At 54.8% G+C, this 22,918-nt stretch overlaps 10 protein-coding genes across 10 annotated transcripts; 5 read left to right on the forward strand and 5 right to left on the reverse strand.

Moving 5' to 3' along the window:
• Window positions 1-226: 226 nt before the first annotated feature.
• Window positions 227-2,412, forward strand: G647_03432 (uncharacterized protein; the record flags this gene model as incomplete). The annotated part of the gene is made up of 8 exons (XM_008727777.1): window positions 227-437; window positions 494-554; window positions 607-650; window positions 823-1,253; window positions 1,392-1,709; window positions 1,770-1,819; window positions 1,906-1,966; window positions 2,086-2,412. 8 exons carry the CDS (start codon window positions 227-229, stop codon window positions 2,410-2,412), a joined length of 1,503 nt encoding a protein of 500 aa, XP_008725999.1.
• A 784-nt stretch (window positions 2,413-3,196) lies between these two features.
• On the forward strand, window positions 3,197-4,705 carry G647_03433 (uncharacterized protein; the record flags this gene model as incomplete). The annotated part of the gene is made up of 1 exon (XM_008727778.1): window positions 3,197-4,705. The coding sequence occupies one exon, from the start codon at window positions 3,197-3,199 to the stop codon at window positions 4,703-4,705; it is 1,509 nt and encodes a 502-aa protein (XP_008726000.1).
• A 130-nt stretch (window positions 4,706-4,835) lies between these two features.
• Window positions 4,836-5,855, reverse strand: G647_03434 (ribonuclease HII; the record flags this gene model as incomplete). Its single annotated transcript, XM_008727779.1, has 1 exon — window positions 4,836-5,855. The coding sequence occupies one exon, from the start codon at window positions 5,853-5,855 to the stop codon at window positions 4,836-4,838; it is 1,020 nt and encodes a 339-aa protein (XP_008726001.1).
• Window positions 5,856-6,153: 298 nt separating this feature from the next.
• G647_03435 (uncharacterized protein) lies at window positions 6,154-8,214 on the forward strand (the record flags this gene model as incomplete). The annotated part of the gene is made up of 3 exons (XM_008727780.1): window positions 6,154-6,224; window positions 6,276-8,062; window positions 8,120-8,214. 3 exons carry the CDS (start codon window positions 6,154-6,156, stop codon window positions 8,212-8,214), a joined length of 1,953 nt encoding a protein of 650 aa, XP_008726002.1.
• Window positions 8,215-8,799: 585 nt separating this feature from the next.
• G647_03436 (uncharacterized protein) lies at window positions 8,800-9,636 on the reverse strand (the record flags this gene model as incomplete). Its single annotated transcript, XM_008727781.1, has 2 exons — window positions 8,800-8,919; window positions 8,959-9,636. 2 exons carry the CDS (start codon window positions 9,634-9,636, stop codon window positions 8,800-8,802), a joined length of 798 nt encoding a protein of 265 aa, XP_008726003.1.
• A 783-nt stretch (window positions 9,637-10,419) lies between these two features.
• Window positions 10,420-12,386, reverse strand: G647_03437 (uncharacterized protein; the record flags this gene model as incomplete). The annotated part of the gene is made up of 5 exons (XM_008727782.1): window positions 10,420-11,370; window positions 11,427-11,625; window positions 11,704-11,960; window positions 12,052-12,189; window positions 12,252-12,386. 5 exons carry the CDS (start codon window positions 12,384-12,386, stop codon window positions 10,420-10,422), a joined length of 1,680 nt encoding a protein of 559 aa, XP_008726004.1.
• Window positions 12,387-14,423: 2,037 nt separating this feature from the next.
• On the forward strand, window positions 14,424-15,728 carry G647_03438 (uncharacterized protein; the record flags this gene model as incomplete). The annotated part of the gene is made up of 1 exon (XM_008727783.1): window positions 14,424-15,728. The coding sequence occupies one exon, from the start codon at window positions 14,424-14,426 to the stop codon at window positions 15,726-15,728; it is 1,305 nt and encodes a 434-aa protein (XP_008726005.1).
• A 972-nt stretch (window positions 15,729-16,700) lies between these two features.
• On the reverse strand, window positions 16,701-17,375 carry G647_03439 (uncharacterized protein; the record flags this gene model as incomplete). Its single annotated transcript, XM_008727784.1, has 1 exon — window positions 16,701-17,375. One exon carries the CDS (start codon window positions 17,373-17,375, stop codon window positions 16,701-16,703), a length of 675 nt encoding a protein of 224 aa, XP_008726006.1.
• Window positions 17,376-19,425: 2,050 nt separating this feature from the next.
• Window positions 19,426-20,637, reverse strand: G647_03440 (uncharacterized protein; the record flags this gene model as incomplete). The annotated part of the gene is made up of 1 exon (XM_008727785.1): window positions 19,426-20,637. The coding sequence occupies one exon, from the start codon at window positions 20,635-20,637 to the stop codon at window positions 19,426-19,428; it is 1,212 nt and encodes a 403-aa protein (XP_008726007.1).
• Window positions 20,638-20,879: 242 nt separating this feature from the next.
• Window positions 20,880-22,391, forward strand: G647_03441 (uncharacterized protein; the record flags this gene model as incomplete). The annotated part of the gene is made up of 1 exon (XM_008727786.1): window positions 20,880-22,391. One exon carries the CDS (start codon window positions 20,880-20,882, stop codon window positions 22,389-22,391), a length of 1,512 nt encoding a protein of 503 aa, XP_008726008.1.
• Window positions 22,392-22,918: the final 527 nt, after the last annotated feature.

A 22,918-nucleotide genomic window follows, 5' to 3' on the forward strand; every position in this document is an offset into this window, starting at 1 on the left:
GGTCGGGTCTGCTGAGGAACAAGCGACGAGATATCAGCGCCATGGAGTTCAGGCCCTACCTTACGTACCAAGACAAGGTAACTCGTATGGATGCTGCAGTGGTCAAGGGTGTGGTTACAAGTAAAGCCGGGTGTGAGTTCTCCCACGTTCAGGAGGATGCCCTGCTTTATCTCTATATATACGTCCACCTTGCCCTCACTCTTCTGGTGTCAGTGTCAAGCACACCATGGCAATCTCTCTTCCGTACCCGGCCCCGGCTGTTGCCGCAGTGGTGGCCTTCCTCGTCTTCCGTGCCATCTATCGAGTCACACTCCATCCCCTAGCGAAGTTCCCTGGTCCGAAGTTGGCGGCCATCTCGTCCGCGTATCAGGCTTGGTATGACTTGAGGCCGGGGACATCATACATCTTCCAGTTTGCTCGATTGCACGAGAAGTTTGGTGAGGACTGGAAGGATCCGGGGGTTGCCTTTGACGGCCAGTACTGATGGATCCAGGACCAATTGTGCGCATCACCCCAAATCAGTTGCATGTCTTTGACATTGCCGCGTACAATGAGTGAGAATTCACCAGCCTCGTGGTAACCATCGCCGAGCTGACAGCGCGACAGAATCTTCAAGATCGGAACGCGCTATCCTCGACACCGCGACAACTGTACGTCTTGGCCGTCTCCGTAAAGTTTCCTCCGGTGCGATGTGTGGCTGTTGGTCTCGCACGAGTCAGCACAAGGCCTATCCCCTCGCGCGAGTCGGAGTTTTTGCCCATGGCAGACTTTGTGCCATGCCGTCGCTGGAGCAAGTTGACTGACGGTCTCTCACACTTCAAGATAACAACGAGGCGGCCGACGGATTTTTCAATCAACTCGAGTTGAAAACAGCCAAACCCTGGCGCGATGCGTACCAACCCTACTTCTCCAAGGGCGCCATCACCCGCCTCGAGCCACTGATCCACAGTCGCATCAAGAAGTTTCTTTCCAAATTCGAGTCGGCGGCCTCGAACAACGAGCCCATCGACTTGAGCATGGGCTTCCGCAGCGTCACCAGCGACGTCGTCACAAGTTACATGTTCGCGGACAATGGGTTCGAACTGCTTGACGTGAAGGGCTTCCAGTCCTCAATCTTGATCGCATTGGAAGCGTACTTTGACTTTACCCAGTGGGCCATGTACTGGCCTAACTTCATGCCGTGGTTGACAAGGCAACTGCAGAAATTGACCAAGGAGCAGCAGGAAAAGGTATGTTCTCTCCAGCATTGTGCCGTGCTCTAATGAGCGTGTGGCTGAACGACAGTACCAGTTCATGCCGGCCCTCGCCGCCACGAATTGGATCACCGAGGTAAGCGTTCCCCAGCGTTTGTCATGGATCTTGCACCACGAGCTCATCTCTGTGTGTCATAGCAATGCCGACTCAAGGTCGAGAGGATCATGCGGAACGGAGGCTCTGTAGATGGAACTCCCACCGTCTTCGACGCGTGGGCGAAACCCAGCGAGAAACGAACGTGGACTCCGAGCATGAGACAGATGACCGCGGACGCGTTCACCTTCCACGGCGCGGGCACAGATACCACGGCCCACACGCTGACCACTGCGACATGGCACTTGATCAACAACAAAGGGTGTCTGCAGAAGTTGCGCCAGGAATTGACCGAGGCGATCCAGGAGCCCGAGAGCGAGCAGCTGGTCAGCACGAATGTGCTCGAGACCTTGCCCTACCTGGTGAGCAATGCTACTCAGCGACCGTGACCCAAACTGCTGCAGCTGACAAATATTCAATAGAGGGCCGTCGTCAAGGAAGCCCTGCGAATGAGCATGGGCGTGCCTGGCAGGTGAGTTGAGTTTCCCGAAAACGGACCGAGACGACCTACCTAACGCTGCAATGTGGACTGACATTGAACCTTTGCACCTAATGTAGGATGGCTCGTGTCGTGCCCGAAGGCGGGGCCGTACTGTGCGGACAGAAGATCCCTGGCGGAGTAAGTACATACAGTTACCTATAATCAATCCGGAACCCCCCCTATTCTTTGCTTGAACGTTCGGAGACTCGGGGAAAAAAGCTGATCATTTGACTCTCGTGTTCTCGCGTCTTTCGTAGACTGCAATAACCAGCGTCTGCTACTGCTACCACTTCGACCCTGAGGTCTTTCCCTCGCCTCACACGTTCGATCCCGACCGATGGCTGTCTCCGGACGCCCCCAAGCTCGAGGCCCGCTTCATGGCCTTCTCCAAGGGGCCCCGGTCGTGCATTGGGATCAACTTGGCCTACGCCGAGCTATACCTCAACCTGGCGTACATGGTGAGGCGATTCGAGCTCGAGGCGTTCGACACGACCGACAAGGACATGGAGTGGAAGGATAACTTTGTGGTCAGCACGAAGGGCCATTTGCGGGTCAAGGTCAGGAGGGTCGAGGAGGACGATTGAGGTACTCCGTACATACAGACTGTAGCAGACAGTACGTAGTCGATGTGATGGCTGTCTTCCACTAGGTACCTACCAACCTACCCACACCATCGTAACGCACGCCAGCGGAGGCGGGTGAATGCAGGGTCTGTCGTTGCACGGACAACGTCCGCAGAAGTGTAAGGACTGTCCTCATACTCGTGGCTGGAACCCAGCGTGCCTGCTCGTACTCAGTACATAGCTTGCCCTGGGAGCCTGGCTCGCCTGGTCCGTCCAGGTCCGTCCCCACACCGTCGTGAGCGTCGTGTGCCGTGCGCGTCGCTTTTCTGCCCGACGCACGCCGAGAGCGACGCCCCACCGGGGTTAATCCCGTCCAATCATACCTCTGCCATTTGTTCTCGGCAGATCTATCGCCGACGCTGTCCGGGGGGAGGGCACGAGGGAAATCGACAGGGAGAACTCCGCATTACGATGGGCGCAGATCTGAGCTTTTCGAAGACCGTTTCAGATACAGATGATGTCCTAGATCTTGCTTTTCTCTTGACCCTGTACTCGTATATATCTATAGTCGTTGCCGCTTGAGTCTTGAGCTCATTTTCGCTTTTGCCTCATATTCGTTTTGTCGTGGCGTACACGTACTCACACCTATCTCGAGGAGAGATCGGCCGCTCGTGTGACGACGCGCACCTTGAAGCGCATTCACAAGCAAGCACAGCGAGCACAGCAAGCACAGCAAGCATGTCCAAGCTCATAAATTACACAGAGGGTGAGCAAGGAATTATTATTCCCCGCGATTGCAGCTATAATGCCGTCCACGATCATTCCTACTGACGGGTTTCTGGCAGTCCAGAAACACACGTCGAAAGACTCGTGCTGGGTCATTTTGTACGGCAACGTCTGGGACGTCACCGACTTCCTCCCCAACCATCCCGGCGGGTCGCAGATCATCCTGAAACTGGCCGGCAAAGATGCCACGGACGAGTACGACCCGATCCACCCTCCAGGGACGCTCGAAGAGAACCTGCCCGAATCCGCGCGCATCGGACCGATCGACCCCAAGAGCCTGCCCGAGCCGGTCAAGCCAGCCACAGAGGTCGGACCGGCCCCGGACACCGAGGCCGAGATCGAGAAGCCTCTTCAGGCCATGTTGAACCTCGACGAGATCGAAGAGGCTGCCACGAAGAAGCTGTCCAAAAAGGGCTGGGCCTACTACTACTCGGCCGCGGACGACCTGGTGAGCAAGCACCTGAACAACACGGTGTATCGGCAGATACTGCTGCGGCCGCGCGTGTTTGTGGACTGCAAGGACTGCGACCTCGGCACCTCCTTCCTTGGCCACAAGATGAACCTGCCCATCTTTGTCTCTCCCGCGGCGATGGCTCGTTTGGCCCACCCGGACGGCGAATGGGGCATCGCACAGGCGTGCAAGGCATTTGGCACCATCCAGATGATCAGCAACAACGCGAGTATGACGCCCGAGCAGATCGTCAAGGACGCCGGTCCCGGTCAGGTGTTCGGCTGGCAGCTGTACGTGCAGACCGAGCGCAAGAAGAGCGAAGACATGCTGGCCAGAATCAACAAGCTGGACGCCATCAAGTTTATTTGTCTGACGCTGGATGCGCCCGTGCCGGGGAAGAGAGAGCACGACGAGCGAGGCAAGTTTGTCGTCGAAGATACCTCTCAGGCCATCAAGGACGCTGGGGGCGCGGAGCTGAAAGGCGGTGGTGGAATTGGCCAGTCGCTGTTCTTCGGGACGGACCCGACACTGACGTGGGTGGAGACGTTGCCCTGGTTGAAGAAGCATACGAACAAGCCCATCATCCTGAAGGGTCTGCAATGTCACGAGGATGCGTACATCGCGGCCCAGCACACGCCCCAGGTCCAGGGCATCATCCTCTCGAATCATGGTGGTAGAGCGGCGGATACTGCCCCGCCTGCTGTGCATACATTGCTGGAGATAAGAAAGTATTGCCCAGAGGTGTTCGATAAGATCGATGTCGTCGTCGACGGTGGGATCAAGAGAGGCACGGACGTTGTTAAAGCGCTCGCGTTGGGAGCGAAGGCTGTTGGCATCGGCCGGGCAGCTCTGTTTGGCCTCGGTGCAGGCGGGATTGCAGGCGTCGAACGAGTACTGGAGATCTTGAGAGACGAGACCGCCACTGCGGCGCGGTTATTGGGTGCCGCCAGGGTGACCGATCTAGGTCCGCTGCACATCAACACCAGAGCGGTGGAGCGGGATATCTATGATGGGCCTGCCAACCTCCCTGGTGTTGAGGGCGCCATGAAAGGGCTATGGGTGAAGGCGAAGCTGTGACCAAGGAGCCGATGGCACTGGTGTCTCGCGATTTTGGCGTGGCGTTAATTGGCGGTAGGTTGTCTGCATTTAGGATAGATTAGAAGAACGGGAGTCTTGTGCTGTCTGTCGAAGATATTGGTCGACGACTTCAAAATGCTTCTTGTCCGACTCTGGTCCCGAACCACGACCGCAACTCATCCTTCTCCGTCTTTGGTGCTGATGTTCCATTGGCACCGAAGTATTGCGAGATCCTTGTATTCTCCTCGTCAGCGTCGTCCGGCCAATCTGCTCTCCGCGCCGGCCCGTCCTTCTGCTCGAGCATGTCTTTGACCGTTCCCCAACTCATCCTGCATTCATTTCCAAAACCCCAGACAGGATCGATCGCGGATTTGAGCCAGCCAACACATCTGGCATCTGAGGGGTACCCTGAGCCCCAAGACATCTGCTCGTCTGGAGATGCGGCAGCTTGCTGTTGCGTATATGCCTCCAGGAGAGCCTCACAGCTGACGTCTCGGGTAACCTTGGCCACAACACTTGCTGCACTGACGCAAGGAAAGAGACTGTCGGCCTTCTTCTCCACGGTGATCTTGATCGTTGGGAAGATCAACGCCAGCTTCTTCTGATAGACTTCGGGTTTTCCAATAGTGTCGACGTAGATCTCCGTGACATTGACTCCGCGATCAAGCACCCCCCGAATCAACTCCACGGTGGCATCCATGGCCTGAGCGTTGAGATTGTACGATCCACCATATCTCAGCATTCCAGCACCAATGTCTTGGGCCGAGAGGGATTTGATTGCCCAACCGGATGACTTGAACAGATCATGATCGTTGGTGCAGACTGCTTTCGTCAGATTTGCTCGGACGGCCGGAGTCAACACTTTCGAGTCGTCAAAGTGATATGTGTCGGCGAGCAAGGATTGCTGTATGTCAACGGGGAGGTAGTACACTCCGTAGATCATCGGGCCAATTACCGGACCGCGACCAGCTTCATCGACGCCTAGGACGCATGATGTTCCTGGGTCAGATGAGGACGAACTCCTGGTCGTGATCGCTTCAGGGATGCCGCTGTAGTGGGCATAGGATTTGCCAGACAAGAGCTCATCGTGATGGTCTTTTACAGATGGCGGAACAAATACCGAAGAGACGGCAATCTCGTCCGTTTCCATGATGACTCTTATATCTTACTGCACGGAAGGCTGGGAGTCACTTTTCTCATGAAGGTGCTGGACACGAGGGAAAAGAACGTGACGCGACGCGACGCGTCCACTGATGGGTCCGAGCACCAGCCAATAATATTCTCGTCTCCACCCCGCTTGCCAGCACCGAGCTAATCCCAATCTGGCTCTACAGACAACAAGTTCGCATTCATTTCATTCAAACATTCAAATTGTATTGAACAATTCCTCAAGGCGAAGAGCTTGAGACCCGCATCGTCCGCTACAAGGCCGCCTATTCGAGCCCATCATGGCTTCGCGACTCGCAGCGCGCAGAGGACCTGCCAATGTCGACTACTCGGCAGTTGGAAAGGCAGGAAGGTAAGGGCGTGGAGGATACCGGGAGTATGAGCTGTCGCTGACCGGGCACAGGCGCACCGGAGTCACTCTCGACCAGCAACCTCTTGATGCATACGGAATGGAGCAGATTTCGGGTATTTTCTCATCGCCTCGGAAACCGTCACCGTTGAAGAACGTGGTCGTGCTGGAGACTGAGCGAGAAGATGCTCCTATTGAGGCACTGTCCGCGCAACGGTCGGCCCGAACTACGCCAATTCGACGCCTCCGCTCGTCCTCGCCTAGAAAGAGCGGTATTAGTGGTGCCGCAAGAAAGAGCAATGGCGTCGACATATTCTCTGCGGCCAAGAGCTTGCGACATGAAGACATCGAAGAACATGAAAATACCCCGCCGCAGGCGTCAACACTAATTCACGATGCGCAAAGCCCACAGCCTGCTTCTGTCCGGACGTTGCAGAGGACACAACCGAGGCGATTTAGCCCCAGTCCGCGGAAGTCACCCCTCGCCGACAGAATGACTATCACTCCGAGCCGACTGCACAAACCAAGAGCCAGTCTAGAACTACGGCGGATTGAGAATGAAATCACTCCTTCTATCGAGGATGGCGATTTTGATGCATACGATGAAGCCACAGAAGACGTCGAAGCAGCTGTAGATGCTGGCATTGATGTCCCCCCATCAAGCGAGCACGCGGCAGGTGCCACACCGACGCCGCACCTGCGGCAGACTTCTGAGGAGCTGGGCGCCCCGAGTGTAGGCTTTGATGATGCTGAAACCGAGCCGGACCAAGCACTCGAAGAGCCAGCACCCCCAGCATCACAAAACAAAGCAAACTCGAGGAAGAAGAGAAAATCCGACGCGCTCGACCAGGACGAACCCGCTGCTTCGCCGATACCGAACAAAGTTGCAAAACGAAGAGGACGACCTCCCAAAACGAGAAATGCTACTCCGCCAGCACCGAGTCCCCAACCATTATCAGCAGAGGCAGAGGGGAAGCAGCCTCTAAGAGACATCAATACGAACCTGAAACTGTCTTCTCGACAGGAGAGAGAACTCGAGGCAATTGTTGAGAAAGTCAGAGCACGGCCAGGCCCTCCGAGATCATTGTACATCTTGCGACGAGAAACTCCCGCGGACGATGGCATAATGCACACAAGAAGCGGCCGCGTCAGTGTCAGGCCCTTGGCATATTGGCGGAACGAACGATGTGTGTACGGGACGAGCCCGGGCGGAGCGAGTCTGGCGGATGGAGCGCGCTTCCCACTCAACAGCATCAAGGAGATTGTGCGCTCTGAAGAAGTGGCAGAAAGGATTGACAGTAAGAAGTCGAAAGGCAAGAAAAAGAAGGGTAAAAAGGGCAAAAGCAAGGCGCGGCGGACTTCCGTCGAGGAGGGAGGAGACGCAGAACAAGACACAAATGATAGGTCGGACTCCGAATTCGAACTGGGCAATATCCCAGAAGATCCCGACGCCGAGCCATGGGAGACCGGGACCGGCACGCTGCGAGGCAATGTCGCTATCTGGGACAATGTTGAACAAGCGCCGACAGAGCAAGAGGAGGAGATTGAAATTGCTCATGCAGCTGCAGCGATCCCGACCCGAGAAGTCAAAGGCTCAGGTTCACAAGACGGACCTACTTTCCGATATGCGAAGTTGCTATCAACAAGGTTCTTTGGTACCGGACTTGTAGACCTTCCCCCTGGCGGCATCAAGCGACCGAAGAATAGCCGCAAGATGCATATGAGTTTCTTCGTTGTCAAGGGTAGGGTCACGGTTACCGTGGGCCCATTGGGCGGCGAAGTTACTGGGAGCATGAACCGATTCAGCATCGGCAAGGGCGGGTTCTGGCAAGTTCCACGTGGTAAGTCCGAAGTATCCTGTGGGCCTTGGATATTAGCAAAACTAACTTTGAGCACAGGTAACCAGTATTCCATCGAGAACGAGATGGACAAGCCAGCACGAATCTTCTTTAGTCAGGCATGTGAATCTGCGCCAACAGAAGCTCAGGACTGATATCCACGCGTACGTGCTCATGTACAATGTTAGGAGATATATAGCGCGCTCTTCTGCTACAAACGTAATGACGGGACGATCGGTCGACCATTCAGTCCGGCCTGGGTTTAGACGAATGTCGAAGAATTTGCCCTTGCAATTGCAGCATGCATGCTTTGGGCTCGTATGTCTGAAGTTCCAGATGACGTCTCGGTGGAAAACCCTCTCGAGAGCTCGTCAACACAGAGTCGACAATGTGATCAGACTTCTCCGATACTTCATCTTCGTGACGGCAGCATGGCTTTGCCTTCAGCGGTCAAGAAAACGGGCCCGCAAGATCTCGCTCTCGTAGTGTCCTAACATTTCGCATTGCCGATGGACGACCCGGCCCTTCTGCTATTGCCCTTCTCTCGTCCTCAGTGTGTCTGAGAGTTGCTCGTATGGTCGATGAGTCCGGAGGGACACCAATGATCGTGGCAGTTGAGCGTCGCCCAACTTTGGAGATCACATGGTTGTCGGCTCATTCCTGCTCCGGCGCGGCTTGGGACATGGCTTCAACCGGGGCCACGTGGTTGCATGCCTCGACGAGCCGGGGGCGTAAGCCATTCAAATCTCTTCCATATCCTCGTCCATCAAATCATCCAGAGGCGGAAAGTCGCCCACTTCGACCTTCTCCGGCCTCGCCAACACGCCGTACTTTGGTCGGCATTCAAACACCCTCCTTGTCTCGTGCTTGGGCTTCCCATCCTCGCCCTCGATCTCGACGGGCACACTCCCGTCATTTCTGCCCACGGGCTCGTCCAGCTCGACGCCGACCCAGAGACACCCTTCCTCCCTCTGGCCACCCAGACCCGGGACCTCCCCCGTGAACCTGACGACGCCTCTCTTGCCGTCGTCCTTGGCCACGCGACACCGCAGGCCCGTCCGGATCCCCCGGGCCGCCATCTCGGCCTCGTCCTTCTTCCGCCGCTCCTGCACGACCTGGTCCTGCGACTTGGCGTGCGGGTCGAAGCGCCCGAGCTTCTGCCGCCGTTTCCACGCGAGCACCGAGTCCTCGAGTTTCTCGTACCGGTCCTCGGGCATCTGGTACTTCTCGACCGAGCTCAGATCGGCCGCGAGGAAGTTCAGGTTCTGCCGCTCGTGCCGGGGACGCAGGTCGATCACTTGGATCTCCGAACCCCTCTTCAGCCCGTAGCGTGGAGTGGAGAGCAGGTCGGCGTCATTGTCGATTTGAATCCACGTATCGTCGAGCAAGGACCGAGTACGCAGAGATTGGCTGGACGCCGGGATTCCTGTGATGGGCTCGAGCTTGGCCTTGAATTGCGCGACGGTCCACGACGGTGTGACGCGACGTTCGGCAGAGAGTAGCGGGGGCCCCGATGGGTTGGTGTCGTTGGGCACGATGACCTGCACGGGCAGGTCACTTGGTGTTTGCAGAGACATGCCTGTTGTCGCTATCCTGAGCCACTCTGCAAGATTTGTGTGTGATTGAACCCGCACTTTGGTTATGATCTGAGCGCTATGGTTGTATTCCGATGGTAAGATGTGGCCAACGATTGAGATCCTTGACCAAAGAATCCAGACGAGAGACCTGGAAATAACACTCGATCGGTGTTTCAGAATGCACGAAGATCGCGAGAATGGTCCATGCGCAATGTTTCGAATGGCGCAGACCGGCACCGAATGACATGTCATTTGAAGCTGAACCTAAGATGGAAAGACTAGGCGCTATAGGGTCAAGAATAGGCGAAGACTAGGCACAGAATAGGCATGCCCAGCTGCCAGCTCGCCAAGTGTGAGATTGTTTGCTACTTCATCTCTCCCTATCCATCCTCAGACGTCGAATACTTGCATCTTCTCATACATTGGCGCTTGGAGGTGTATCTGGATATCTATGTCTTCAAGTATGCCTCCGACTTTGAGATCCAACGTCCCTTTCTGTGCGGGGACTACAGGATTCGGAAGCCCTCAGCAGTTCTGCGCCATACACAACCCTCGTTTGCAGCAATTTCTTGACCACATTCAACGAAATGGCGGTATGCTTTGTTGTTATTCTTGGTAAGATATGGGTTCTGTTCAGTGACAACTTCCAGGGAAATGGACCGCGCTCTGTGAAGCCGGCCTTTGGCCGCTTATGCCTTTTCTCGCCTTCTCAGACACAGGACCTGACTGGCTCCGTCAGTAACTTTCAAAAAGATTGACCTCTCCACTGTCAGCGTCCTGAGCTCATTCAGATCGTGCGCCATGGAGTAGATTCCGGCGGAGAATCTTTCCAGCCGCGGATCGAGGGATCTGTTCGATGAAGTTAACGTCGCCCGTGATGCGCTTGTATGAGATCAGCCTCGCGGCGATGAAATCCTTCACCTCCTGCGCTGTCAGTGGGGAGCCACTTTTGAGGGCGCTGCGCACCACATAGGCAGTGGGAAACGTTTCGGGTATGCCGAGCAAGTTGCTTCGAGCGACGCCGACTACAGCCGCATCCGCAATCCCAGGGTGCTGGACCAGAACGCTCTCCAGCTCTGTCGGTGATACTTGCCAGCCATGAACTTTCATGGTTTCCTTGATCCTGTCGGTGTAGTACAGCTTGCCGTCCTGCACATACAGCTGATCGCCGGTCCGGTAAAAGCCATCGGGGTCGAAAGCATCCGCGTTCGCTTCACTGTTCTTCAGGTATCCAGAGAATAGCATTGGGGTCTTTATGAACGCCTCGCCTGGCTTGCCCTCATCTGTGACTACAGACCCGTCCTCCGAAATCAGCTTCAGATGAACACCTGGCAGCAACCGGCCAACACTTCCCGAATAATCTCTCTCTTGCAGGTCACCGAAACTGTGCCATCCTGCCTCTGTGGTACCCCAAACTTGGGTTACCAGTGCCTCGGGGGCCAACACATGGTATAATTTGTTTTGTACCGTTGCAGGCAAAGCGGCTCCGGCAGACATGACATGTCGGAGGCTCTTGAGTCGGGGGTGTTCTGAAACTGGAAGCTGGGTCAAAGCACTGACAATTGGCGGACATATTGGAACATCGGTTATGGCGTGCGTTTCAAGCGCTCGCAAACACTCCGAAAGAGACCATTTGGGCAGGAAGAATGTGGGAATGCCCAGTCGGAGTGGTAACACCAGCGCAAGGGGCGATGCAAACGCATGAAAGACAGGCAGGCAGATAAGCTGTGATGGCTGTGGCAGGTGTCAGTGTGGGTTCCATGATGTTTCGAGCGGGCAGCTGATCGTACTTGATATGGTGTGGCGCCAAACTGATCCTCAAGCAGCGCAGTCTGGGCAACAACGGATCGATGTGAGATCAAGGCAGTCTTTGGGAGGCCAGTCGTACCACTGGTCAGTGAGTACACTGCAATACTCTCTTGGTCGAATTTGCCGTCATTTGTGGGAGGAGGCGAATCGGTTTCATCTCTGAGCAGCAATGTACGCCAGCTGGAGTGACCACGGAAAGGCGGGGTGTCGCTTCTGGGCAGGCTTAAAACATTGCAAGGGCCATCGAATATGGGTGACCTGGCCTCGATCGTGGCAGCAACACGGGCATAGTCCTCGGTAGGATCAATGCTGAAGATGTTGGAGGGGTCAATCTTGGGTTGGGCGGCGGCAGCAGCTTCAACGATTGGATCCATGCAGTCCATCTGAGCGAAGACGAACTTTGGCTTGGTCAGATCCAGCAGATGAACCAGTTCGGACTTGGTGTATCTGGGATTGGATCCGACCACACGACCCCCGGAACCGATGATTCCCAGCCAGATCAAGGGATACCAGATCTACAGCGCTCTGGTCAGTCAAGTTGCACAGCATGAAACGAAGCGCAGAAGACGGCAGCAGCCGACTTTGAGCAACAGAAGTATGACATACGTTGTTGAAGGCGTGCAGGCATACACAATCCCCCTCCTTCAAGCCGAGCGCCTTCAGGCCCTTGATCAGTTGACGAACCGTCCGGAGGGCTTGTTTGGCGAGAATCCTATGGGTCGGATGGTTCGCATCGATGAAGATCTGGAGACGAGGGCGCAGGGTCAGCAACAACACAAATACATGCAGGAGCTCAGGCGGCCTACCGGGGTATCGTCGTCATATCGACTGAGATTGCCAAAGGTATATGTGAGGATGTCGGTCGATGGAATCGGGACGGACTTGCAAGAGGTCCAGACAGAATCGATGACAACCGTGGGGGGAACCTTGGAGAAAGACATTGTGTAACAGAGGCTTGCAGAGACGCAAGACAGGTGTCACAATGGAGGGATCATCAGGTAGGACAATAACTGCAAGAAGCACGCTTTATCCAGCACGACGAAGAAGAAAGTCGTGTACGTGGTCATCCGATGGTACAGCTGCCCCAGGCAGTGGTTGCGCAATGGACGGAGAGCAATGTGCGCTAGGTTGAACGCAGCTGAGTTCCTGTGATGGGTAGCAGCCGAGCAGAAGTCCATCTGACCGGAGAGGCAGCTGCTACTGGGGCCGGAGCAAAGGGTCACTTCGTGGTCACTTCATGGTAAGTGAATGGATTCGAGCACAGTCACGACTACGAGGGGCTACAGCAACATCAGCGCCGGACAAAGCCACCGTCATAATGCGCAAGAAGCACAGCCGGTTCCAACGCATACCATCCCGATGGCCTTGCTCACCGGTTGCCGTTGAGATGAAGGCGGTGGGTTTCTCATGCCAACACCGTCTTCGCCTTGCCTCCCTCTGCTCTGCACAGCAAATCTGACAGCGGCTCGATTAGTCAGTGTAGAAATCCCGTTGTATCCTGCCTGCTGGTGGGAATGTTGAGAAACTGCCGTGAGCATGTCGTGCTTGACGTGGTGGTGATGGGGAACATCAAAGAATGGGAAAGTGCTGAGTGGCCAGTGCTCTTGGTTCAGTCTTTCCTCGTTCAGGCATCACTTCTCGTGATGCTTGCAGGTCGTGCCTGCGGAGTCACTGAAGCATTGAAGCTCAATTCAATATATTGGAGACTCTATCAATTGGCTACCGGAACTGCGATCCCAACTGGTCCATTTCTTATCCCCCGTCCAGATCGATCGCCGCGGCCCAAGGTCATGGGTCAATCGTTCCTGGGATCTCCGTCGGCATGCGTTATGCTGATTCCCAATCGAGGATGAATCCAAGGCATCGGAAAGCAATGTGCACAAACTACCCACACGGCTTGCACCATCACTTCCACTGCCACCAACACCAGGCATCTCGCTCGCAGACATCACTCCAGGCATCTCACCGGCTCCCTTTGTGTGGCTCGCTAACCACGGGACGGCTACACCTCGAGCTCGCCGCTTCACGGTGTTTCTGTCATCCTGCGGGATCGGCCGCATGATTTCTCATTGCCCACGTTTTCGAGTCACCTGCAACTCCTCCGCTCCATCACCCGTCGCCGCTCCCTCCTAGTTCACTCACCGAGTCACTCGCCGCTTGACCTGCTCCCTACTCGATCACACTGGGATTCTAGAAAAAGTTATATCCCATACACCATCATCCTGTCTGATTCACCTGTCCGGAAACCAGAAACAATCATTCCTATGATCCTGACTTCAACCGCTTCCGCTTCCCAGTACCTTTTCCACTGCTATAAGGCACGACGGTACCTTCATGCAGATGATCCCGTCTCATCTTATCTTGTACGCTCTCGGCGGCATCACGGCATCCACGGTCTGTTGAAGACACCTAGTAAGCACCCATTTGCTATTATCTCTCCGCCTTCTGACTGCCTCACCCCTGACCTGCACATTCTTCACTGCAAGGGAAAACTTCATACATCGCCTGTTGCCATGACTCAAGGTGGTTGCTTGATCGATTCACTTTCGCGGAGTCCAGATGGCTCACTGCCGGTGGGTTTGGACGTGGTTTACACAAGCCCTTCTACCGTGGGAGTCGCGTTTGCCCCTTCGGGCCACTGCAAACGCGCATCGTCGAGACTCTTGCTCATGCTTTTAAGCAGATCTTTCAGTATGACAGCCAGTGCTATTCCTCCTCTTCCCACTCTCGAGTCCCAGCAACACCGTATCCGGCTCGACCACGGCGATGACACGGTGGTCACCAATGACCGAGATCTCCAGCCGGACCTGAGCGACATTCCGAACTATTGTATATCACAAATCGATGGCGAACGTCCTACCACGTCCTCTGCGGCGGACTCAGATCTCGCCCAGCATAACACTACGGTAGCACAAGATCAAGGGTCTTCCAGATCAGGTTCTCTCATCCTCGAAAAGAACCCACTACCCGGGATGCAGATGCCTGACAAAAAGTACACCCGCCTGTTGCGTAACTTACGGTGGACCATCTTCTCCGTATATCGACGCCTCAACGCCCTCGTCTTGACGGCGAATATCATAGCCATCATTGTTCTGGCTGCACAGCACAAGCTTGTCTCGATGTCACCGGAGCGCGCGGCGTCTGCAGTGTCTATCAACCTTACCGTCAGTGTACTGATGCGGCAAGAACTCGTCATCAACACGCTCTTTTGGGTCTTCGGCAAATGTCCCCAGTGGTTCCCCTTACGCATCCGTCGGCTATCTGCAAAGATATATCATCTCGGAGGTGTACACAGTGGGGCCGCCATGTCGGCTACCGTGTGGTTCGCATTCTTCAACGTATCCATTGTCAACTCGTTCCAATCCGGAGGGATACGGAGACACCAGAGCAGCATTCCCATCATCACCGTTCTCCTCGATGTACTGCTCCTCTCCATAATAGCAATGGCGCATCCTGCCATACGGGCAAGGATGCACAACCAGTTTGAGCTAGTACACCGGTTTGCGGGTTGGACCTCGGTGGCCCTATTCTGGGTCGAATTCGCCCTCTTGACGGACGCAAAGGTGCACGACGTCTACTCGCCCGAACCTGCCAGCGTGGCCGTGCTGAGGAGCCCAGTCTTCTGGACCCTTTTGATCGCCACCATCTCCATTGCATTACCTTGGGTGTGGTTGAGGAAAGTCAAGGTGAATGCAGAACATTTATCGGACCATGCGATCCGGCTGCACTTCACATATACCAAGCTGCCTCTCTGTGCCGCTCCTCGAATCTCAGACAATCCACTTCTCGAGTGGCACGCCTTTGCAGGGATCCCCGACGAAGACGGCCCTGGGTTCTCGGTTCTCGTGTCGAAGGCCGGCGACTGGACATCCCGGCTCATCAGATCACCTCCGACCGCCCTGTGGGTGAGAGGAATCCCCACTCTGGGAGTTCTGCACGTGGCCCCAATATTTCGAAAACTCATCCTGGTCGCCACAGGATCAGGTATTGGCCCCATCCTGTCGCTACTCAGTCAGAGCGATGTTTGTTGCCGGATACTCTGGAGTACGCCAACCCCAGAGGTCACTTATTCCAAGAATGTTGTAGATACGGTGCTCAGAGCCGATCCCGAGGCGATGATAATCAACACCACCGTCTCTGGAAGGCCGGACCTAGTCAAGCACACCTACGAATTGTATGTGAAGTCTGAGGCGGAAGCTGTCTTTGTGATCTCAAACCCACGCGTAACACGCAGGGTCGTCTATTCACTTGAATCACGCGGCATTCCTGTCTTTGCCCCGTAAGCTATTTCTCGATCTGGTCCATCTGAGAAGTGATTGCTAACAACAAGAGCAGGATCTTTGATAGCTGAGTGCGCTGCAGCCGCGCAAGTGACAAAGAAGGAGGAAAGAGAAACATGAGTACATATGGGACGAGAGGACGTTGTGTGGTATTCGTGTGTACAGAAACACATCAGAAAGCGGGTGTTTCCGGATCCTGCATTCGCATTGTTGGCGAGACTCATCTTTTCATCCGACAGAAACGAGTCAATTGTCCGGGTCATTCTCATCTTTTTTTCGGGTTGCGTCTTTTGCATCACAACCTGCCGTGCCCGACTTTGCAGCGTGGGTGACGGTTTTATGCACATACAGCAACGGCGGCACTGGAACAAAGAAGCAAGCCCATCAGCATTTTGGAATGGTCCGAGCATCAGGCAGCATTGATTGATAGCTCATAGGTAGCATTATGTGTCCAGATTACATCAGACAATGCAGTAAATGAGTATTTGAAGCCACGTCAGAATAGTCGACAGGCATAGCGACTGGGGCGACAGGGTTTCTAAGGCTGATACAGTCGAGACTCGTTGGGAAACTGCGTGCAATTGGATGTGACGAGAGAAGTTTTAAGCTCCAGACATATCATGTTGGCTCAGTTGTTGGGCATTTTATTGTTCATGCTGGGTGCTTCACGCTGCCTGGTGCGCGGGACGGAGCATATTCAGGGTCTCCAGTCTTGTGGCCCGAGGTCTCCTCTGCTCGCTATGGTACGTTCCTCAACTCTCTTTCTTTTTCATCGTCTCCCAACCGCATGCAAGAGTCGTGCAGACGGTCGTTCGTATCAGCAGATCGCACATAGCCCCTGATCTGAGTGCAGTTCGGTGGAGACGTTCAGACGACCGACTGGCACGGCGTGCGGCTTAATTGATGTGGCTGGTGTTTGCTGCGGACTGGACCGTTCGACTGGCAAACCCCTTGGGTTTTCGGCTCTTTGCTCCTTTATTCTCGTTCGCACTTGTGGGCCATCTGAAAGGATCGTCGATAAGTGTTGAGGCCCTCGCCGACACGGACCAAGGTTCGCTCCAGGTCGAGTGGGTCGATGCCGGCTCTCTTGCACAACAGGTCCTCGAGAGCCTGCTTTCTGTCCATTAGCCTTGCGAGGTCGGTGCTCAAGGAGGCGATTTGCCGCCGGTGGTGCTCGGTCCTGGCTGTGGACCTCTCTCTCATTCTTCGACGTCCCCCTTTCGCGGCTTGCTTGAGCACGGCAATCTCCTCTGTGTGTTTCTCGACCAGTGCTTGGTTGTCTGCCATGAGCCTTTCGCTCAGCAGCTTATCGGTGGAGCGGCGCACAGTCTTTTGAGGTGTCTCGTCTTCATCGTCGTCCTCGTCGTCCTCGTCGTCGTCGTCGTCGTCGTCGTCGTCAGAAGAGCTAGTGTCATCGACAGCTCCATCGGCGGATTTATCTCCTCCGATAGCAGCATGGTCGGAAGTCGTGGGTTTCTCGACTGGCGGAGAAGGCCTCTCGACGCTGGACTCGGAAGATGTATCATTCGAGGGCAATGCGTCCGGTGGTAGCAGGGATTTTCGCTTCTGCTCGATGCGCGACAAAAGCGAACTCGGTTCCGCTGGTACTAAGGCTTTGAGTGACTTCAATTTGGCCCTAGCTTGTGGCATGCTTGGTACGGGGGCAGCATGTGCGTCTCCCACATCGCTTCCACTTGGACAATCCTTGTTCTTCTGATTTGATGTGGATTTCGTCGACTTCTTAAATTGCGCGGGGTTTACATTTTCGAATAGATCGGCAATGCCCTCAATTCCAGCTGGTTCTTCAAAACGCTTATGCTTCTTCTTTGTTGGGGAGGATCTTTGGGACAGAGTGGATGCGATGTCTGTAAGTCGAGCATCATCCTCGCGTTCGGCGACTTCATTGGGCCTCTTTCGTTTGTTTAAAGAGGAGCCCTTCGTGGACTTGGAGGAAACAGTTTCAGCGACTTCCCCGTTGTCCTGACGTTTCGTTGAGCATTTCTTCGAGTCGGATTGCCCTTTGGCATCTCCAGGGGTCACAAAGTCGGTGGGTTGGGAATTTTCCGCAGCTTCGCCAGCTTCTTCGGCCCTCTTGGGTTTCTTTGAGCGCTTCTTGGTGGCCGAAGGCTCTTTCGTTTTGACAAGGGTGGCAATATCAGTGAGTTGAGTGTCGCCCACACCTTCAGCACCTTCTTGGAGGTGCTTGCGTTTCTTCAACGAGGGTTTCTTAGACTTCTCTGATTAAAACACCTCAGCGGCTCCGGCGACATTTCCAACCTCGGTCGCTTGATTGTGTGACGCCGAGGACGAAGCAATTTTGTACTTCTTGGATGAATCCTTGCTCTTCGTCTTCTTGATGCGCTCCGGACTTTCCACCGATGGTAGGATGGTATCCGCTTCTTCGTCCGAGTCTAGATTGATAGCACTTTCTTCTGAATATCCCGCTATCAATCCAACTGCGCTAGAGTCCCGATCGGGCTCCTCCTTGATGGTTCGACGCTTCCCAGGAGTTGCAAGTCCTGCAGAATGAGGTGCCTCCGCCACCAAAGTCGGGTTTATGCAAGAGCTCCGGTTTGGTCGCGGAAGTGTGTAGCGATTCATGCCAGCTTTTTCTCTCATGTAGCCTGTAACCCCTTCTAAGAATCGTACGATACTGCTCCCTTGTTGTGGGAAGTACTCGGCTGGAATGAGAGATGCTAGCTGTCGACAGGTGGTTCTGGAAGCCGGCCGGTCGTAGATCTTTACCGCCTCCACTCTCGGAGGCCGCGTGTCATTGTGATACTTGGAAGCCCGATCCAGGATTCTGTGAATAGGGTCTGTGATGTCCTTTCTGTTGGCACGGTATTTGACTGGAATCACTGCGCCAAGGTTGTCGGTGTACCAGCTAAGACTGAACTCGGCTGGAATTTTAAATTGATCCAAGTCAAGCACATCGATCCCTGTCTGTATTCCACTCCTCGGCCTCGTCGGAGTAGGAGGCAATGATTGAGACTGCAGGCTCCTATGTGGAAGGCACATTCGGCCATTGCTGGGCGCAAGGTTCAGCATAGGTGACGAAGGACCGCCGCAAGTAGTCGAGGGCTTTGGTGAACGTGGGTGCGTCAATTCGATTCTCGTAAATTTGTCCATCTTGTGGAGACTTAGTTGAGAAGTAACTGGAGATCGTTCTGAAGGGGCGTCTGCTGGCGCAGTGCCGGCGAGCATCAAGAAGGCGGTCGGTCGGGCTGGTGCAGGATGTCCACCATGACTGTGAGGCGAACAGGTGTCGGAGGGGACCTAGTGACAGGGGCGTTAAGAATGTGTGAGAGGAAGGATGATGGGAGATCTCCTCTCTCTAGATTGTGCCATGAACTTGGGGATCAGTCGTGCTGAGGTGGTTGTGGCGTTGTGACCGTAACAGTGAAGTCGCATGTGCTAGCCACCTCCTGCAAGCTGTGCAGTGATCTGGACAGATTTTATGATAGCCTAGGAATGGAGAGTCGTAACCCAGATCCTAGTAGTTCTTTATCAACTCGAGCATCCAGTGCCGCATTTCTTACTCGGGTGAACGTCTCCAACATTGCGACCAACGCTGGTCTGTAGATACTATGCCCGTAGTCATCTTGGCTCGGCTTACATTTTATAGCACTTGTCATCCGCGCCGACGTCGGTCACATTGTCAACAGCTGGTATGGCCGGCCTCTGGTGTCCTGGTATCCTCTCACTCATCTGCGAACAGCCAGCGGCCGCCTTTCAGAGCCTCTTGATATCGGTTCTCAACCTCCTCCCTTTGCTTTGCCATAGCCGGCCCTCGAATCTCCTCTTGCTCCTGGGTGCTAGGGATATCTACATTCCAGAAGGCCGGTGGCGATGACGGCGGTTCGAAGGTGGCCCTGTGCATCTTGCCATACGCGTTTGCTAGCCGTTTGGCTCTAGCTTCATGCACTAGATTGGTTCGCGCCAGCGGTGTCAGGCTGCTGATCTTCTGCTCCGAGCCTGGTCCCAAAAATTCAAGCAACAAGTCGTTTTCTGATAGTTTAGGGTCCGGAGGGAGCGTCATCGCCAACGCCTTGAAAGAAGCGCCGCAGCATTCCGCCCTGTTGCAGCCCGGCAAACACTTCCTCGCCTCCTTCTCTCGGACGACTTCCCGGAACGGAAAATCAAGGCCTGAGGCATATTTCGGATTGACCTTGAAATGGGAGAGGTTGAGACCATTGAGCGGACGCCGTCTAAGTGGTTCGTTGTTTTCTGCTCTTCTACCTTGAATGGGTGTCTTCTTCGAGGACCGAGGACGAGGAGTGTCCTTTGCTACCGGGGCTGCCGCGCTAGGTGCTGCCAACAATCCCTGGAGACGTTGATTGGGTGAGCTGCCGGGATCGATAGGTGTTCTCGTCTTCGGCCTCACGTCATCACTGTGACAATCGACACCGTCCTCTGCGATCAGGGAAATAGCCTCAGTCGTTCTATCCCTGAACATTCCCTTGGACTTTCTGAGTTGCTGGGGCCGGCCGCCAGGCGGCGAATTCGCGTCAATATCGCGCAGGGGTCTGTCTCCCGGGCTGTTGATCCTAGCTCGCTTCCGGGACGCATTCAAAGGTGGTTGGTCGTCCCCTGAAAGAGCTGGCGACGAGGCATTTGGTGTCCGCGCATGAGAAGGTTGAGCCAGACGCTTTCTAAGACTGTCAATCTCTGCTTGTTTCTCTGCATCTTTGCGAAACAGTTGGTCAAGTTGAATTGTCAGATCTGGATGAGGTGTCTGCAATTGCGCTTGGGCCTGGCGTAGCCCCTGAACTTCCTGCCGGAGCTGTTCATTCTCCAGCTTTAGTTGGTCAATGAGTTTTTGAGCGTGGCCTATTTGCCGCTGGAGTGCCTCACTCTGCGCAAGCGCTAGTACCAACGTCGACGTGAGAGAGGAACTCGCGGAGCTGGACATGTTATGTATATTTTGGTCGCGTGGATTATGTACAGCAGGTATCAGTATCTGTCAAGCCCCCAACTCTTCGAGGTCTTGTACCGACACGACCGAACGCGTCGGGCCCGATGTTTAACCGGCAGCGGAAAGTGGGGCAAGCGCGAGGCAGCGAGGCGAGCCATCCTCTTCGTGCTTCTCGGACTGGGATGCCCAATTCCAGACCATCTCACGTTCCCAATCCAACTCAAACCAACATCGTCAACATGCCCAAGCGAAGGAGGAGCGACGAGGATGGCGGCGGAGAGTATGCTCGTGCAAAGCGAAGTCGCACAGGCTCCAGACGAAATCTGCTCGACATTAGCGACGAAATCCTCCTCCGCATCCTTTCCTATCTACCTACCCGCGAATTACTGCGGACCGAGTGCGTGTCACGCCGGATGCGAGCCCTTGCCACGGACGGGGGGATTTGGAAATTGAAATACCTCGATACATTCACCAGGCCTCGTTTGAGGGCGCCTGCGGTGGTAGCGATCAGTGGGGAGTCGATTGACTGGAAGAGTCGATTCAAAACTAAAACAAACTGGTCCAATGGCAAAGCGAGACTTCATGAACTGGAAGTTGCGCGCCCGCCCGCTCGCCCTGTAATTGCCAAAGTGCACAGCGGCGTCATATTCACTGTCGACCCCTCAGGGCTTCGAGCTTGGTCGTCGAAACAAGGGACAAGGACCTTGCGAGCACATTTCCCCCTGGACACGACATCTGGAGCAACCTGTCTGTCTACGGAAACTGTGGGCGGACGGGTCAAGGTTCTGCTTGGTTTCGAAGATGGCTCGTGGTCGGTCTACGTCTATGAACGGGACCAATTTGAGGTCCATTTTACTCATCTATCTGCCGACGGGCCCTTGCTAGCCGTTTCGCTCTCCCATCCCTACGCAATGACAGTTTCTAGAACAAAATTTCTGAGCATTTACCATCTGGGTACCGCAGCCTCCCCGAGTTCATGCTGCCAGGATATATCCACTGTCGCGCGGTTTCAGTCGGATGCTTCCTTTTCGCCTATATCGGTATCTCTCCGACGCGCGCCTAGTGGCATCATTGCTGCGGTTGCGTACGCTTTTCAGAGACTCCATTCTGGGTGGTGCATGGGTGTGCAAGAGATCCGACTGAATGCGAATGGACGTTTCCTCGGGAGCAGACTGGCCTCTACTCTTGAGACGGCGTTAGACAGGGAGACTGCGCGACAGAACAAGTTCAACATGACGACGCGATTCACCAGCTCCATGCCATTAGCACTGCATCCTCAGATGAGAAGTCCACCAACTTCTCTTTCTTATGAGCATCCATACCTGATTGGCACGCTGGCGGACAATACTATGATGAGTTTCCTCGTGACCTCGAACCAGGACAGTCTTGAGATCGGTCCAGGCCGACGGCTCTGGGGTCACACTTCTGCCGTTTCCGGTGCCGAGGTCAACAACAGGGGCAAGGCAGTGTCGATCAGCTCTCGTGGAGACGAAGTACGGGTGTGGGAACTAGAAAACGTAATGACGGGGTTCCCAGCCAAAACAAGCACTCGGATCAGACCTGTCGAGGCGTTGTCGGGTATTGCAGCCGCATTGGCTCGACGGGGTACTGGGTTGGGGCTTGCTTTGCCTGAGGTGAAACACGAACTCGAGCTGAATAGACGGTGGGTGGGGTTTGATGAGCACCAGGTTGTTGTGCTGGGTGAAACAGCAGACCACACACAAATAATGGCCCTGTACGATTTTACGTAGCGACTAGATAAATTGAAATTAAAAGACCTCGGCCAAACAGCATTGTCAAGATTACCTAGTAATTTGACTGGAGAAGTCTGCCACGCGTTGCGCCGCGTCTCCCAGCCTACAGCAGCTGGATATTGAGCAAGGAGCCCTCAGCTTCTCATTACATTTACCTCCGTCACTGGCCACATATGTTTCTTTTCCCTGGTAGCACAACACCGCGCAACGGCAAGAATAGAAGCTCACTGTTATCGAGACTTATTCTGGACGTCAGGTAAGCCAAGGAATGGTGGACGAATAAGATTCCATATCCTTGCCCGTGGGTATGCGAGGCCAATGGGAAGGGCCGTTGCGAGCCAATTTATGGGAGGATCAAGACGGTGGTGGTGGTCTGTGTAGTTCGCAGTACCTCGTAGCTGGAAGGTGGGCACAAAATAGCGAAAGGTTTTCAGAATGCGGATTCGAGAATTCATACCGAGTTTGCGGAGTAGCTGTACGATCACTACAAGTACGAGTAAAATCTCGCCAACTTCAACAATGAC

This window comes from Cladophialophora carrionii (assembly GCF_000365165.1).
Source record: "Cladophialophora carrionii CBS 160.54 unplaced genomic scaffold supercont1.3, whole genome shotgun sequence".
Lineage (NCBI taxonomy): Eukaryota > Fungi > Ascomycota > Eurotiomycetes > Chaetothyriales > Herpotrichiellaceae > Cladophialophora > Cladophialophora carrionii.